This window comes from Podarcis liolepis (assembly GCF_965112155.1).
Source record: "Podarcis liolepis genome assembly, chromosome: 1".
Classification (NCBI taxonomy): domain Eukaryota; kingdom Metazoa; phylum Chordata; class Lepidosauria; order Squamata; family Lacertidae; genus Podarcis; species Podarcis liolepis.
The window spans coordinates 34,364,786-34,379,402 of record NC_139554.1 but is presented as its reverse complement, the minus strand read 5'-3'; the positions used below and the strand labels follow the sequence as shown (position 1 = coordinate 34,379,402).

Below are 14,617 nucleotides of genomic sequence, written 5' to 3'. Positions count from 1 at the left end.
TGTTCTCTAGCTAGGTGGCCTCCCTACCTAGAAAAGCCTTAAGAATGAGATTGGAGGGAGCAACCAATGAGAAAACGGAAAAGAATCGATTCTCTTGACAAAGAAAAAATGCAAGACTCTGATCCATAGTGCTATGCCATGTATTTCTGGCAGTAAGAGTATGAAAAGCCACAGGATACAGTAACAAACCTCCCTAGTTCTACATCCGTTTTGCCATGCTTTAAGGTCAATTCACATTATTTTTACATATGCCAGAGATTTCCAAACTGTGTGTTGTGACACGTTAGCGTATCGACTGCAGTGTGTCGCATGAATGCTCCCCGTGCTCCTCCCAGGGCTGGAAAGAGGTTAGTTTAAGCTCCAGTTTGCTAGTAAAACTGAATTACTATGTCGCGAAATGATGCATGTCTAAAAAGTAGGGTTGCCATACGTCCTGGAATTCCCAGACATCTCTTCTTCTGGGGGCCTTACATGCCCATCCAGGAGGAATTTTGCATTTTAAACCAAATGTCCTGGATTTTGGAACACTGGTTAATGTGCTGGCTGTGGCGGGCGTGGGTGGCTCGGGCTTGGTGGTGGCAGAGGGGCCCTAAAAATGCTCAACAACCTTTTGTGTCCAGATTTTTACCTCTTGAAATATGGCAAAACCCCACTGAAAAGTATGTCACCAACATGAAAAGTTTGGAGAGCTCCAATATATACTATGATGGAAACTTCTGAATTCATTCTACAGCCAATATTATTTTAAGGATTCAACATACCTGTAGATTGTCGTTTCCTACCCCTCTTTTTGGGCTCTGTGTCTTGAGGAGAATTTTTTACAATAGGAATGGGAGAACTTTTCTTTTCCTTTGAATCTGTAGCATCAACAATTCTGAAGCCGAGAGAACTGGAAGGACTACTCTCTGGAGTATTATCTGCTGTCTTCCTTCCTCGGCGTCGCCTCTGGGGACTGGTCAACTCTATAAATGTGTCTGCTTGTAGCAAATCTCGATTCTGGCGAGTTGTACGGCTGCTAAGTCTTGGTGATTTTGCTACTGATGAAGGAGCAGACCTTGTCTTTCTTATGCCCTTCCCAGTAGCTTTACTTGCAAATCCGGTTTGCTTAGGTGTATTCTGCTGACTCCGGGAACTGTATCTTCCAGTACTCTGACGCTGGCTGTATTGACCTGAGATGCTGGTTGCAAGTTTTGCAGCTCTTGTTCTTAAAGCGAGTTTTACTTGAGGTTTTCTTGATTTGGATAAGCTGTAAGAAGTTACAAGTATCAATTTCTGTGATACAACTAGTATCTTTGCGCCTCTCTGTTCTTCAAAGTTGTGAATTTAGCACTCAATTAGCCATTTTAGATGGATAAATTTGCACTGTCTCTATAACTGTCAGGTTACCAATTATAGAATGACAAATTCTTCTTTGCAAATTTAAAACTAAGAAGTTACCCATAGTTATTCTATCTTAATTGCAAGTACACACTCTAAACAAAACACTATATCCCTGGGTGATTTCATATCAAGTGATCCAGCTTTCTTACCTCATGTTGTACAATTTTCTTAATATTTTGTACACTTGTTGAATGATCAAAACCTTTAAAGCTCAGCCCAGGGTTGAGATACGTCAAAGCCAAAAACGCCAATCTTTTCAGAACTTCAAGTCACATGATGGACTTACTTAAAATATATGTACAAAATATTTGTTAAAAATGTGATCCCATTGAGATCCCAAGATGAAATTTGCAGGTAGCTCTTAGAAATATTAAATAATACACTTTTTGGAAATTTTTAATCATATTTTTTAAAATCACTTTTAACAAATCAAAATTTTGTAACTTAAATTTAAAATTTTAAGTAAGCCGATCATGTGACATATCATATTAAAGGCTGTGAGAATTCTGCATGGATAGAGCCAGCTTGGTGGCTGATTTACCTTTCATCATCCTCTTCTTGAGAATCAGAGTTGTCCTCATCCTCTTCATCTTCATCACCTTCTTCCTCACTATGTCCAGTATCTTCATAACTGGTTTCATCTTCCTCCTCTTCAACCTGTTCTTCGGCCTCTTCATCACTTTCCACAGAAGGTCTCTGTCGGGATGAGAGGCGTCTGGAACGCTGCTTTGGTCGACATTCTGGGCAAAACCAGTCTCCATCGGGAACAACCTAACAAAGAGGCAGCATGCCTTTGTAAAATGCAACTACTACGTATGGTTACAATTTAAAAACAAAACAAAGCAAAAGTTGAATTACCTTGAGCTTTGGTCTTATACAGTAAATGTGATAGCCTCGATCACAGACATCACACAGCACCATGCATTCAGCATCTCCTTTCTTTCTGCACATTTTGCAGCGAGCATTTAAGATAGATTTGGACCAGATTACACTTCGCTCTAGTGTTGAGAGGTGGAGGAAGATTTGAGAGAGGCTAGCAGAAGACAGAAGTGATTCTCTCCAACGGTCCAAGACTGTTTTATGTGAACGGCCACCATCGCTGGCATCTTTACAAGAAAGAGTGATAAAGAACAATTACGCTGCAAACCTCCCAATAATTGTATTCATTATACAAAAACAACTTATTCCTAGAATTAGAGGCCAGGTCCTCTTATGAATCAGAAACTGGCTAAGTAACCTATGGGCAGGGGGAGAGATGAAAAGCAGGTTTCTGCTGCCTAATTAATGAAGTAGGAATAGATTTGACAGTTCTCCCAATGGAGGGAAGAAAGGAATAGGATCTTCCAACAACATGAGTTGGGTGGTGCTATTAAAATTGTTCATAAATGATAAGGAGTTAGGGGTGAGTTAAAAGGCAGACAAATTTGCAAACACTACCAAATTGTAGCTCACCTGGGGAACAGGGAACAGCTCCAAATGGATCTCATTCCAAACATGGGCAACAAAATGGAAAATGAGATTCAGCAAGAAAAAAGTGAGGCATACTGGGCCCAAAAAATCTTAAATTCACATATACACTCATTTGGGATATGAACTGGCTGTGGAATTTCTAAGAAAGCCATCTTGGGGCCATGATGGATAAAAAGTTAACTCAGTTTGTGGCAGCTGTGATCACCTTTCTATCCTGACTTCCTTCTCTCTTGATAGGGAGAGGTGTCTTATTACGTATTTACAGTGGTGCCTCGCAAGACGAAATTAATTCGTTCCGCAAGTTTTTTCTTCTTGCGAGTTTTTCGTCTTGCGAAGCACGGTTTCCCATAGGAATGCATTGAAAATCAATTAATGCGTTCCTAGGGAAACCGCCTTCAGACCAGGTCCGGGGACAGTCTGTCCCCCGACCTCTTCTGAAGGCTGGGGGGGGGGACAAGGGCTCTGCTGTCCCGGGGAGATTTTAAAATGCTGGGGGTCGGCAGCGAACGCTTCGCTCCCGCCCGCCAGCATTTTAAGATCGCCCGGGGCAGCGGAGAAGTCTCCGCTGTCCCGGGAAGGCAGGCGGGGGGGGGGAGCAAAGTCTTTTGCCCCCCCCCCCGCCGGCCTTCAGAAGAGGTCCAGGACCTCTTCTGAAGGCCGGCTGTGGGCGAAAGTCTTTGCTCCCGACCGCCAGCAATTTAAAACAGGTCCCCAGAGATTTCCCTATGGGCTTTCGTCTTGCGAAGCAAGCCCATAGGGAAATTCGTCTTGCGAAGCGCCTCCAAAACAGAAAACCCTTTCGTCTTGCGGGTTTTCCGTCTTGCGAGGCATTCGTCTTGCGGGGTACCACTGTACTCGAGTTTAATGCGCCATTGAATCTAATGCGCACCTCCATTTCAGAACCTTGAAACCGAAAAAAAGTATTTGTTGGCGAATGTAAATGTGCCATCGAATCTAATGCGTACCTTAATTTTTGCAACATAATTTGGCCAAAAAAAGTGAACATTAGATTTGAGAAAATGTGGTATGTCACCCAATGGATTGGTTCCTGTTCAGATACTCATCCAGTCAGCCTTGCCTTCCTCTAGCGGGGCATTTCGTTCCAAGTCCACATTTCCATTTTTCTTTCTGCTGCTTATTTTTAATTTTTATTTCCTTTTTACTTTTGCAAACTTCCCTAAACATGGTGATATATTTCTCCTTTTCTCAATCACCCCATTTTGGCTATAATCCTGCTGGCACTCACCACATGAGTTTGCTATTAGAAGACATGATGATTAAATAAATAAATCATAAAAATGGAATCAAATTATAAAAATACAGGGCATATCACTTACAGACAACTGGGTGTTCATTGTAAGGACCAATAATATGAAAACGGATTATTAAAGTTACAATTTGCCTGATGCCTTCCAGTCATAATAAAAGACAAGAGAATATCCTCACTCTTCCAAAGACAGACACAAACACAAACACAAACACAAACACACACACACACACACACACACACACACACACACACACACACACACACACACACAGTGCGCATTTCCCAATAAGCAATTCATCCATTCAGGAAATGATGTATAGGCACTTGGGTGATAATCCTTTTTGAAGCTTCATTACCCTCAACAAATAAGGATTTAGCTGCTTATAAGGCAATAAAAGCTCCGAGAATTTGCAGAGAATCATAGAGTCAGAGAATTGTAGAATTGGACCCGGAGGGTCATTTAGTCCAACCCCCTGCAATGCAGGAATCTCATCCATGACATAAGGCTACCCAACCTCTGCTTATAAACCTCCAATGAAGAACAGTCCGCCACCTCTTGAAGGAATCTGTTCCACTGTGGAACATCTCTTATTGTCATACAGTTCTTCCTGATGTTTAGTCAGAATCTCCCTTTCTGTAACTTGAATCTTTTGGCTCAGGTACTAGCCTCCAGAGCAGGAGAAAACAAACTTACTCAAATTAGGGGACCTTCTCTCCTCCTTTCAGTTAACTTGCACTCTCTTCCCCAAACCCAAACTGTCCGTTTCCTTAATTCCTGTTCCTTTTATGTCCATTTCTTCCTCTATTACAGCTTCCCTCTTTTATCCCCTTCCTCTCTACTCCCAGTTTATTCTTATTTTAAAATATTAATATTTTCTCTTTCTAATTTATTTCAGTGAACTCTCCAGTTCTTTGCCCTCAGGTGCCCCCCCCGACAACTTTTCCATTTCCCAGCCACCTTTACTCAGTTCCCCCTTCTCCACCCACCCAGTCACACTGGTTCTCCAGTTCCTGCATCACTGCTCAATGACTCATTCTTCCGAGTAGAAGAGATGGCTATCACCTAGGAGTCCGTCGGGACAGACTTCCTGGCTTGGTGGCAGACCAGGCACAAAGTAGGAAGACTTAGGAGTGGGGGTTGAGGAAGAAAGAAGGGGAAGGCCAGAAGGTACAGCAACCACCAGGTGATTCTTCTTTCTCTTGGTACAACCATCCCTTTTGCCCCCCTCCTTCCTTCCCCTCCATCTCTGGCACCAACCACACTCTCTATTCATTACCCCATCTTTCTTTCTTGCTTCCCCTCCAACTTTGAATGTTTCAGCCTCCCTCTCTAACCAGCTTCTGCTCCCACATGTGCTCATGCATTGCACAGACCTACTGCTGCTGACAGCTGGAGGCAGGGTATGCAAATGAGCTGCCACTGGGCAGACTGCAGCACTGATAGCGCCTAGGTTTTCCTGGTACACAAGCTACACTGGAGACAAGTTCTAAATGACTTGATACAGTTAGAGGTAGTCCTTCATATAATCTGGTATCAACTTGCCCATTCCCTCAAGATCAAGAGGAGAGGGCCTGCTGCAAGCTTCATTCATTTGGAATACAAGCAAGGCCTTCTCTGTGGCCAAGTCCTGATTCTGTATTACCAGCTGGCACCATCACCTGTTACATTTGTGTCAAGCTAAAGTTCTCTTTGTTCTAACAAGCTTTTGGTTTGTCAAACACTTGAATGCCTATTGGTGGTTTTCTATTGTTTCACGGTTTCTTTAACTTCTTCAGTTTATCTTATATAATTTCATGAGCATTCTATTTTTTATGATTTTTGTTGCAAGTCACCTTGAGTGCCTCACATTAAGGCAGAAGAGTGAGCTCAAAGTGTTTTAAACAAAAAGGACATTTGCACATATTGCTTATGGTTTGTTGTGAACACGGATATTGTTCTTCCCCTAGTGCAGTGGTTCCCAACCTTTTTTTGGCCATGCCCCACCTAAACATCTTTAAAATCCTGGTGCCTCCCCCCCCCCCCCCGTGACATAATTCTTATTATTCAAAAAGTGAACTCCTATTCACATGGAGCAAGCCTAAAAGGCCATTCACTGTTAACTCATTCTTGAATTGCGACCCCCCCCCCAAAAAATATATCAAATTGCCCCCCTGTGGTGTGTGTGCCCCACATTGGGAACCACGGCCCTGGTGCTAGTGGAGGGAACAAAACATGATCCTTGACTGAGCGCTGCATCTCAGATGGGGATCCTGGCTTGTTTCATACGAACAAACCATGACTGGGTAGCTAAGAACAACTTTGGGCTTCCCAATCATAGTCTGAAGCGAAGCAACCACAATCCTTTAATTCATATGTAGCACTATGTCAAGCAATATGGTTTGTCACTCTACTTGTGCTAACGGAGAAGTGAAATGGGAGCTGTCTGCTTTCACGGTAAACCATTGACTACAGTTTATTGCAACATGCAAATGCAGCTGCCCAAGTAGAAGGAGAGTCCTCTCCCTTAGTGCAGTGTTTTAGGTGCGCTAGAGAACTTGCTCAGTATCAATAGTGAAGCAGATATTGAGTAAGGGACAGTGTAACCCTGTCCTGACTTTTTTCTAGTTATCACTACCTTCACAGAGGAAAACTTTGATTTCAGAAGGCACTGAACCAGCTCAAGATATATGGTTGGATTTCAGTTTGGCTACAGAGATCGCTGTAGCGTTAGGAATCTTTTACGGGTCAAGACGCCAAAATAAAGGTAAAAGTTCAGTGAAATATTTTATCCTTAAGCTCTTCACTATTCCTTTCTAAAAAGACTTTCACAACTGTGATTCTATGTGGTGGTATCCAATAAACATTTCCAATATTACAAGCAGATTTGGCTGTGCAAGGAACTTCCCCTCCCTCTCCTTTCCCTGTCAGCCCTCTAAAACTGCTCTGGATGTTTGGAGGAAAGCAAACAACAGCTTTGGTGGGGCTTGTGGGAAGAGGGAAAGTTCTGTTGTGCAGCCAAAAGTGCTCATGCTCATGGAAAGGTTTAGTTTGATACTGCCCATTATTTCAAAGCTGCATTGCTATACTCAAAAGTCGATCATGGGACTAATATACTAAAGACACCTGCAGCAGATGAAATGTAATTTTAAAAGATTAAATATGGAATAATGTCAATCATTTACCATCTTTCTGACTAGGCTGATCTTCTCTTTTCCTCCTTTTATCCCCTTTTTGGTCTCTTTTATTGTCTTCTGCATCACCTAGTGTTAAACGCATACAGTTATTTCAAGCCTGGTTTGGAAATAAACGAGATCCTTTCACTAGCATGCTCACCCTATTTCCCTAAAACTAAGCAGTTAATGTTGATATTTGGATTTGCATCAATATCCAGAGCTGTGTTACATCACGTCTCTTCACATGATCTATTAGCACATTCCCAGATCAGTACAAAGGGATAGGAAGAGGTGCTTCCTATTCCAAAAGTAACCATGCATACCCTAGGCCTATGCTCACAGTACACAAGATGCTTTCTTACCATCAGGGGTATCAGCTCCTGGGGGCCGAGCCCTTTTGGGCCCCCTGAGTATTTTGGGGGTAGGGCCCACCCCCTCAATGTCCAAAAGCGCAGAGGCAAAGCACGGAGACACACGTAGTGCAGCTCTAGTAGCCCGCTCCTTCTCCTGCCACCGCAGAGGGAAAGGAGGGTCGAAGCAGCCTGCCATCAGTGAAGGAGGAGCCCCCGTCACTGAAGCCCTGAAGGTGCTGTGTTTGGCTCCGCCTCCGGTCCCTCCTGACGTCCTGACATTGTACATGGGACATCAATGTCACGTGTGGCATCACATGCATGACATTAGCCCTCGCAATCTGGCACCTCTGCTTACCATCATTCATCATTTGCCAAGTGGATCACATTTCCCCCAACCATTATGAACACAGTGAATCAAGGAAGTGAATCTTGTTTTCAGGTGTGGCCAAACACCCACACAATCCATTCATCCCACTTTTGTGGCGGATTTATTTCAAATATGTTCCAGGCCACCTGACTCCAGATTGGCAATTCTAGAGCATTTTCATCACCATTCTTATTTTGAGTTTACTTGCCCTTCACCACCATAAGGTCCCGGGTGAGTTGCAGCAATTTAAAACACAACATAGTTTAAAGCAATTTTGCATTTGTTAAAACTTGTTCAGTAGAGTAACTGGCAATTTGTCGACACATTCTTTGGACATGGACTATTCTTTTGTTCATAACCAGCACAGGGCTCTAGAAGTAGGTACGTACCAAGTGGAGCTTTGAGGAATTTACGTTCAATGCCTTGCTGTATTTGAAGCAGTGCTGATGCCAAGTAATGGACAACATTATTCACGGGCTGCGGAGTGCTTGTATTAGTTGAAGCGGTGCTTCTAGGTTCAGGTTTTAATACAATCAATCTAAATTAAAGTTTAAAATTCATCAGTTTTAAACTACATATACTTTTTATATTGGTGGTGTAAGCAGAACAAGAATGTACAAACATGCATTCTGTGGACTTCATTAAAATAAATAAGCATTTGTTCCACAAGTAACCAAGTACACAAATCAAGTTTAAGTAGTGTATATGCAGAATAATAATAACAACCATGAAGTCTCTCTTGGAACTTTCATTAATACATATATTAATTATTCATTAATACATATATTAATACATATACATATATATATAATACATATATATACATACTATTTGGTTTATTTATATTAATCTAATCACTAAGAGCGATTTCCATGGATGCTGTGCAGAATGTACTAGTAACTTCTATATAGGCCTCATCCAAAGAAATGAAACTGAAACTTTTGTAGTAGTGTTTTCCAGGAGTTATGCTTTCTGCTCCAAGTAAGATCTCAAAAGAACATTACCTGATATCACCTCAACATACTCTTGTGTTACAAAAATCCCTAACAGCACTACACACAATTTCTTACACAATCATTTCTGTATAGCAATTGTGTATAGCCAGCATATACCCAGTAATGTGTGATTAGCACACTCATTTTCACACTATTAGCCACAAAAATAAGCACTAATCACAGCCCTTAAGTACATGAAGCAAAAAAGACCTACACACTTGATTCACCTGACACAGAGTATCTGTGTACAAAATTTATCTTATGTGAAACTGGCCTCAGCAGTGCAAGTCAAATATGCCATCAATGGTGTTAAACATAAATTTAAACTAACAAAGAAAGAGCACAATTCTCAGGTCAGGTCAATTAAATCAGTTATGGAAAAACTCACACAGGTGTCCTCTCAAGAAACAGAATACAGTGGTACCTCGGTTTATAACAGTCCTGTCTACGAACTATTTGGTTTACGAACTCCACAAAACCGGAAGTAGTTTTCTGGTTTGCGAACTTTACCTTGGTTTACAAACGGAAGCTGAACGGTGGAAGGGCACAAGTGGTGGGAGGCCTCATAAGGGAAAGCGCACCTCAGTTTAAGAACAGACTTCCAGAACAGATTGTTTGTAAACCGAGGTACCACTGTATTAGAAAGAAATAAGGGCTACAATATAGGTGCTTTGCAGATTTGTAAACTCCAAAACAAAAAGAAAAAATTCAGCAATTGGAAATAAAATTAGTTTAGAAATCTTATAATCCAAATACATTGATATATTTGTGTTGCGTAGATCAAACACACAATTTTAGTAATGAAATAATGAAGCCATTATTTCACAATGAAACACCTATACTATTTTATTGCTTCACGGAACTGAAAATAGGAATGCTGTCTCTTGACATCATAATTGGTAATAATCAATAAGGTGTCATTTGTTCAGCAATTTCCAGAGAAAGCCAAACATCAAATATACTTAACATGATTACAGCATCACTACTAGGGCTGTGCCAAATTTTTGTCCTCGAGCATTTTCAAAACAAAGCCATGCTTTTGAGGGAGAGTGCCTAGCTTGCCATTTTCTGCTGGATAACCAAGTGTTGTCTTACACAAAACAAACCAGAAAAAAATATAGTTTATGGATGTTGTTTGATACAATAGCACAGGAGTGGGGAACCAAGTCCCAGAAGAATTGGCCTTGCTAAAAATACCACAATGCAGGGAAATGCTTTTAGTTAAGAACCACCCCCCTCAAAAATTTCATTCTTCACTGGATAAAGTGGAGCAAAAGAATGAAAAGCAAACTACCCATCCCATTATTAATTTTAAATAGCACAACTAAAAGGTTGCTGGTATTACCTGTCTCTTGCAATACCTCTTGCTTGATTATCTACTTCCATCTCTTCTACGTCATCAGTCACAGTTTTCATTATACCATTTTCTTTGTTTTCATCATTTAGTAACTCATATTGCCCACTTTCTAAGGCTGTCCTCCAAGTTTGCCTGTCTGTTACCTATAAAGCATAATGCATTTATTGAAAAGCTTAACACAAAGATAGTCGATTTTTAAAGTTGCATTTTCAAGCAAATGGAAAATTTATTAATTATTAGACCTGTTAGTCACTTGTTACCCAAAGGTCTCCAAGTGATTTATATTACATTTAAAAACATAAATATACATACATTACACCATTAAAAATTAAAAAATGTCCGTAACAGCCACAGAGCTTGACAGCACACTGAGGAAAAAAAGAGAAGCTTTTACTTGGCACCAAAAAGATTTCAAGAATGGTACTGAGTGGACCTCACTGGGGGAGAGCATTCCACAGATGGAAAACTGCAATTGAAAAGACCCACGCCCTGGGGCACGCGCTAGGGGCGCCTTGGAAGATGGCTGACAATACCATCTATCCAGCTTGTACGAGGTAATTAGAGGCTGATTATGGGGAGTAAAATCAGTCTCCCTCATCTTCCCAGGGAAGGGGAAGATGCTGCCCTCGCCCGCGGTTGCCATAAATCACCCCCGAGTTCGGATGAAGGAGGGGGTGAGAGGCACTGGGCGGAAAGCCCTCGAACAGGCTCGGAGCTCCCTGAAGCTGCTTTCAGGAGCGAATCTGGTTGCTTAAAAAGAAGAAAATGGAGAAGTAAACGCACATGCTTCAAGAGAGGTCAGGAGTGTTTTTATCTGCTAATAATTTTACCACTGAGATGAAGAAGATCGGGACGGAAGGAATAGAGATAACATCAGAGAATCGTAGACATGTTGGTAGGTGGAACAGAACGGATCGGAAAGGGGGGGGGAGACTTTCTACTTGTTCATGTGATTAATTTAATAACCCTCCCCCTTAAAGAACCATCTCAACAACTAATTTGCAAGAGGGATTAAAAATGAACTGTGCGGGGGGGAAATAATATGAATTAAAGGTTTTATTCTGTGAAAGATTTGGAAAAGAAAAGAGGCTCTCTCTGTGACGCAGCAAGAAACGTGACTTGATATGGACAGGCAGACCTTTGCTGCATGATATATGGTATTAGGGAGGAAGAGCCGTGGATCGGTTATCAGTTTGGGATTGTAAATTTGAAAGGCTAGTACCCTCCTGGAGGACTAATTTACGATGCAGTGGGTCTGGAAAGTTAATGAGTGGACATTTAGACTGTATTTCATCGGAGTGACAAGATGGTGATGTCTGCTCAAACGAATGCCTGGACTATTGGATTTTTGTGAAAGATCTGCGAGAGAGCATTACAAAGCCCACACAGAGATATGAATAAGACTGTTTCTTTCAATCCGCTTGTGGAGAGAACTCGGAGGTGACAGAAAAGGAAAATGAGTAACGACCAAGAGTTGAGAAGATGGGACTGAAAACATCATTGTAAACATGAAAGCAGCAGAAATATAGATGATTGGACTCCGGCCGATCGCGAAGCATGGGTATCCCCCACAAAAATGTATAATTTGGAAAACATTTGGACTTTATGATGTGTATTGATACAATTTGGACTAATTGGCATGATATGTTTAATTTGGTAAATGGAAACTTAATAAAAATTATTTTTTTAAAAAAAAGAAAAGACCCACGCCCTTGCCACCACCCTCCAAGCTTCCCTCAGAGAGGGGACCTGGAGAAGGGGCTCAGAAGAAGTTCCAAGAGTCTGTGAAGGTTCATATTGGAATAGGTGTTTCAAAAGATCCTGAGTCATAAACAGCTTCCTAAGTAAAAATCAGCACTTTGAATGTGGCTTGAAAGCATACTGGCAGCTAACTGCAGATGTATCAGATTTAGTGTAATATGAACTGTTTGCCTGGAACCTGTCAACAGCTGGGCAGCTGGATTCTGCACTAACTGAAGCTTCAGAACTGTTTTCAAAGGCAGCCCCACATAAAGCACATTGCATCAGTCCAACCCTGAGATTACAAGAGCATAGATTACTGTAGCCAAGTTATCCTGTCCAGATAAAGTTTAGCTACCAGTCTAAGCTGATGGAAATCGCTCCACACCACAGAGGCCATCTGTGCCTCTAGTGACAGCAATGGATGTAGGAGAATCATCAAACTACAAACTCACTCCCTTCGGAGGGAGTGTGACCCCATATAGAGCAGGCTGCACACTATTCAGCTGGTAAGAGGAATCACCCACCAGCAGCATTTCAATCTTGTTTGGATAAAGCTTCAGTTGTGACGCTCTTCCAGTCCATTATCTAAATTAACTCACTTTCTAAATTGATTCACTTAACAAGTAAAAATCACAAGCATCCACCGTTAACAACACTAAATGTGTCCTGGGTATACAGCGAACAAAAAACAAACAAAAACCAGACACAGGAACACAGGCCTGAATCACACTGATATAGCAGAAATGCAAAATAAATTTTAAAAAATGCAGAAATGCTACTGCCTCAAATGAAAGGCAGGAAAGTAACTGGGGTTGCTTCAAGGAAATGGAGCTGGAAAAGTTTCTTGTGAGGCGACTTCATTCCTGGCTTCAAGCACTGGGAGAGCTAACCCCACTTTTCAGTACAGTGGTACCTCGGGTTACATACGCTTCAGGTTACATACGCTTCAGGTTACAGACTCCGCTAACCCAGAAATAGTACCTCGGGTTAAGAACTTTGCTTCAGGATGAGAACAGAAATCGTGCTCCGGCGGCACGGTGGTAGCAGGAGGCCCCATTAGCTAAAGTGGTGCTTCAGGTTAAGAACAGTTTCAGGTTAAGAACGGACCTCCAGAACGAACTAAGTACTTATCCCGAGGTACCACTGTATTACATCACAGGAGAACAAGAAATAACCAGCACTCCCTGTCTCTCTCCATCGTAGGCCAAAACCCAGATTTATATGGATCTAAAAGATTTGCCTCCTCCAACAATACCTGGACCCGGCTGGCAACCACTCTCAAGAACCTTGCCCAAAAGGGGACATTTGCTATTGGTTTAAAATTATTAAGGTCTTCTGGTTTGAGGAAAAGGTATTATGTCCACAGAGGTCAAGCAGGTTTTAAGGCACAATATTCATCATAAAAACACAAATAGTAAAATACCTTAATACAGCCCAAAGTTCCTTGATAGATTCTGTCTTCAATATCCAAAAGAAAGTCTCTGAGTCTCAATTCAAGCTGCTTTTCTGCAGACATCGGAGCTACATCATATGCATTCTGTGTTTTCCCACGTACTGGATACAACTTGCTTTCATTTTGAGGTTTCTCTGTAAAAGCAACCAATACCTTAAGTAGCAGTTTCCAAATGAACATTAAAATATCAAGAAGTTACAACTCCTTCAAACCAAGAGCAAAAGCATGCCACCTAAACACATTGTCTAAGAGCAGTATAGACAGGTGAGTATCACCAAAGCCAATTACATTTTTTTCTCCCAAAACAAAAAATTCACATCAGCTCAAATGACCACAAATAAGGAAAGTCTAAAACCCAAGACAGCTTCAAATTAGAAGGCTGTTATTTGGAATGCAGTGTTAAATTGCTATTACAGAGGGGCGGGGAACCTCTGGCCTGCAGGGTGGTCCAATATGTCCCATGAATCCCATTTCCCTCAAACCACACCTACCTGTCAATCAACTGACTGCACTTGTGATGCCAGTTAAAGAGTGAGAGGGTGGAATTCAATCCTGCACTGCGGGCACACGTTCTAGCAGAAAACAGGCAACCACAGGTTGATGAGAGAACCACCTGCCTCATTTGGCCAACAAGGCCAATTCTTCTAAGGATCTGGGACATCACTTCTGTGCTATTGTATCAAACAACATCCATAAACTATATTTTTTCTGGTTTGTTTTGTGTAAGACAACACTTTGTTTTCCAGCAGAAAATGGCAAGCTAGGCTATGGCTTTGAATATTACATTAAGCCATAGTTTACACTACTTGGTTTTAATGTGAATGAGCAGGTGCACGCTGCTTTTTCTGTGATGGCTCCCCGTTGGGGAATGCTCACCTGGCACCTTCATTGCATATCTTTAGGCATCAGGCAAAAAGTTTCTCTTTAATCAGACCTTTGGTTCTGGCTAAAAGGTAAAGGTACCCCTGCCAGTACGGGCCAGTCTTGACAGACTCTAGGGTTGTGCGCTCATCTCACTCTAGAGGCCGGGAGCCAGCGCTGTCCGCAGACACTTCCGGGTCACGTGGCCAGCGTGA

At 41.8% G+C, this 14,617-nt stretch overlaps 1 protein-coding gene across 9 annotated transcripts in view; it reads right to left on the bottom strand.

The window, feature by feature from the left end:
• BAZ1A (bromodomain adjacent to zinc finger domain 1A) overlaps positions 1–14,617 on the bottom strand; it is a 43,254-nt gene that overhangs the window by 4,254 nt on the left and 24,383 nt on the right. For 7 of the 9 annotated variants that reach the window (XM_083505957.1, XM_083505960.1, XM_083505964.1 and 4 more), the window contains 7 exons: positions 13,512–13,675; positions 10,334–10,488; positions 8,383–8,531; positions 7,283–7,360; positions 2,239–2,486; positions 1,922–2,151; positions 762–1,246 (listed from right to left, as the gene is read on the bottom strand). In XM_083505957.1, coding sequence (XP_083362083.1) covers positions 762–1,246; positions 1,922–2,151; positions 2,239–2,486; positions 7,283–7,360; positions 8,383–8,531; positions 10,334–10,488; positions 13,512–13,675 — 1,509 coding nt within the window. The remainder of the gene's footprint in view (positions 1–761; positions 1,247–1,921; positions 2,152–2,238; positions 2,487–7,282; positions 7,361–8,382; positions 8,532–10,333; positions 10,489–13,511; positions 13,676–14,617) is intronic. The other 2 variants (XM_083505959.1, XM_083505961.1) reach the window with 1 other exon arrangement.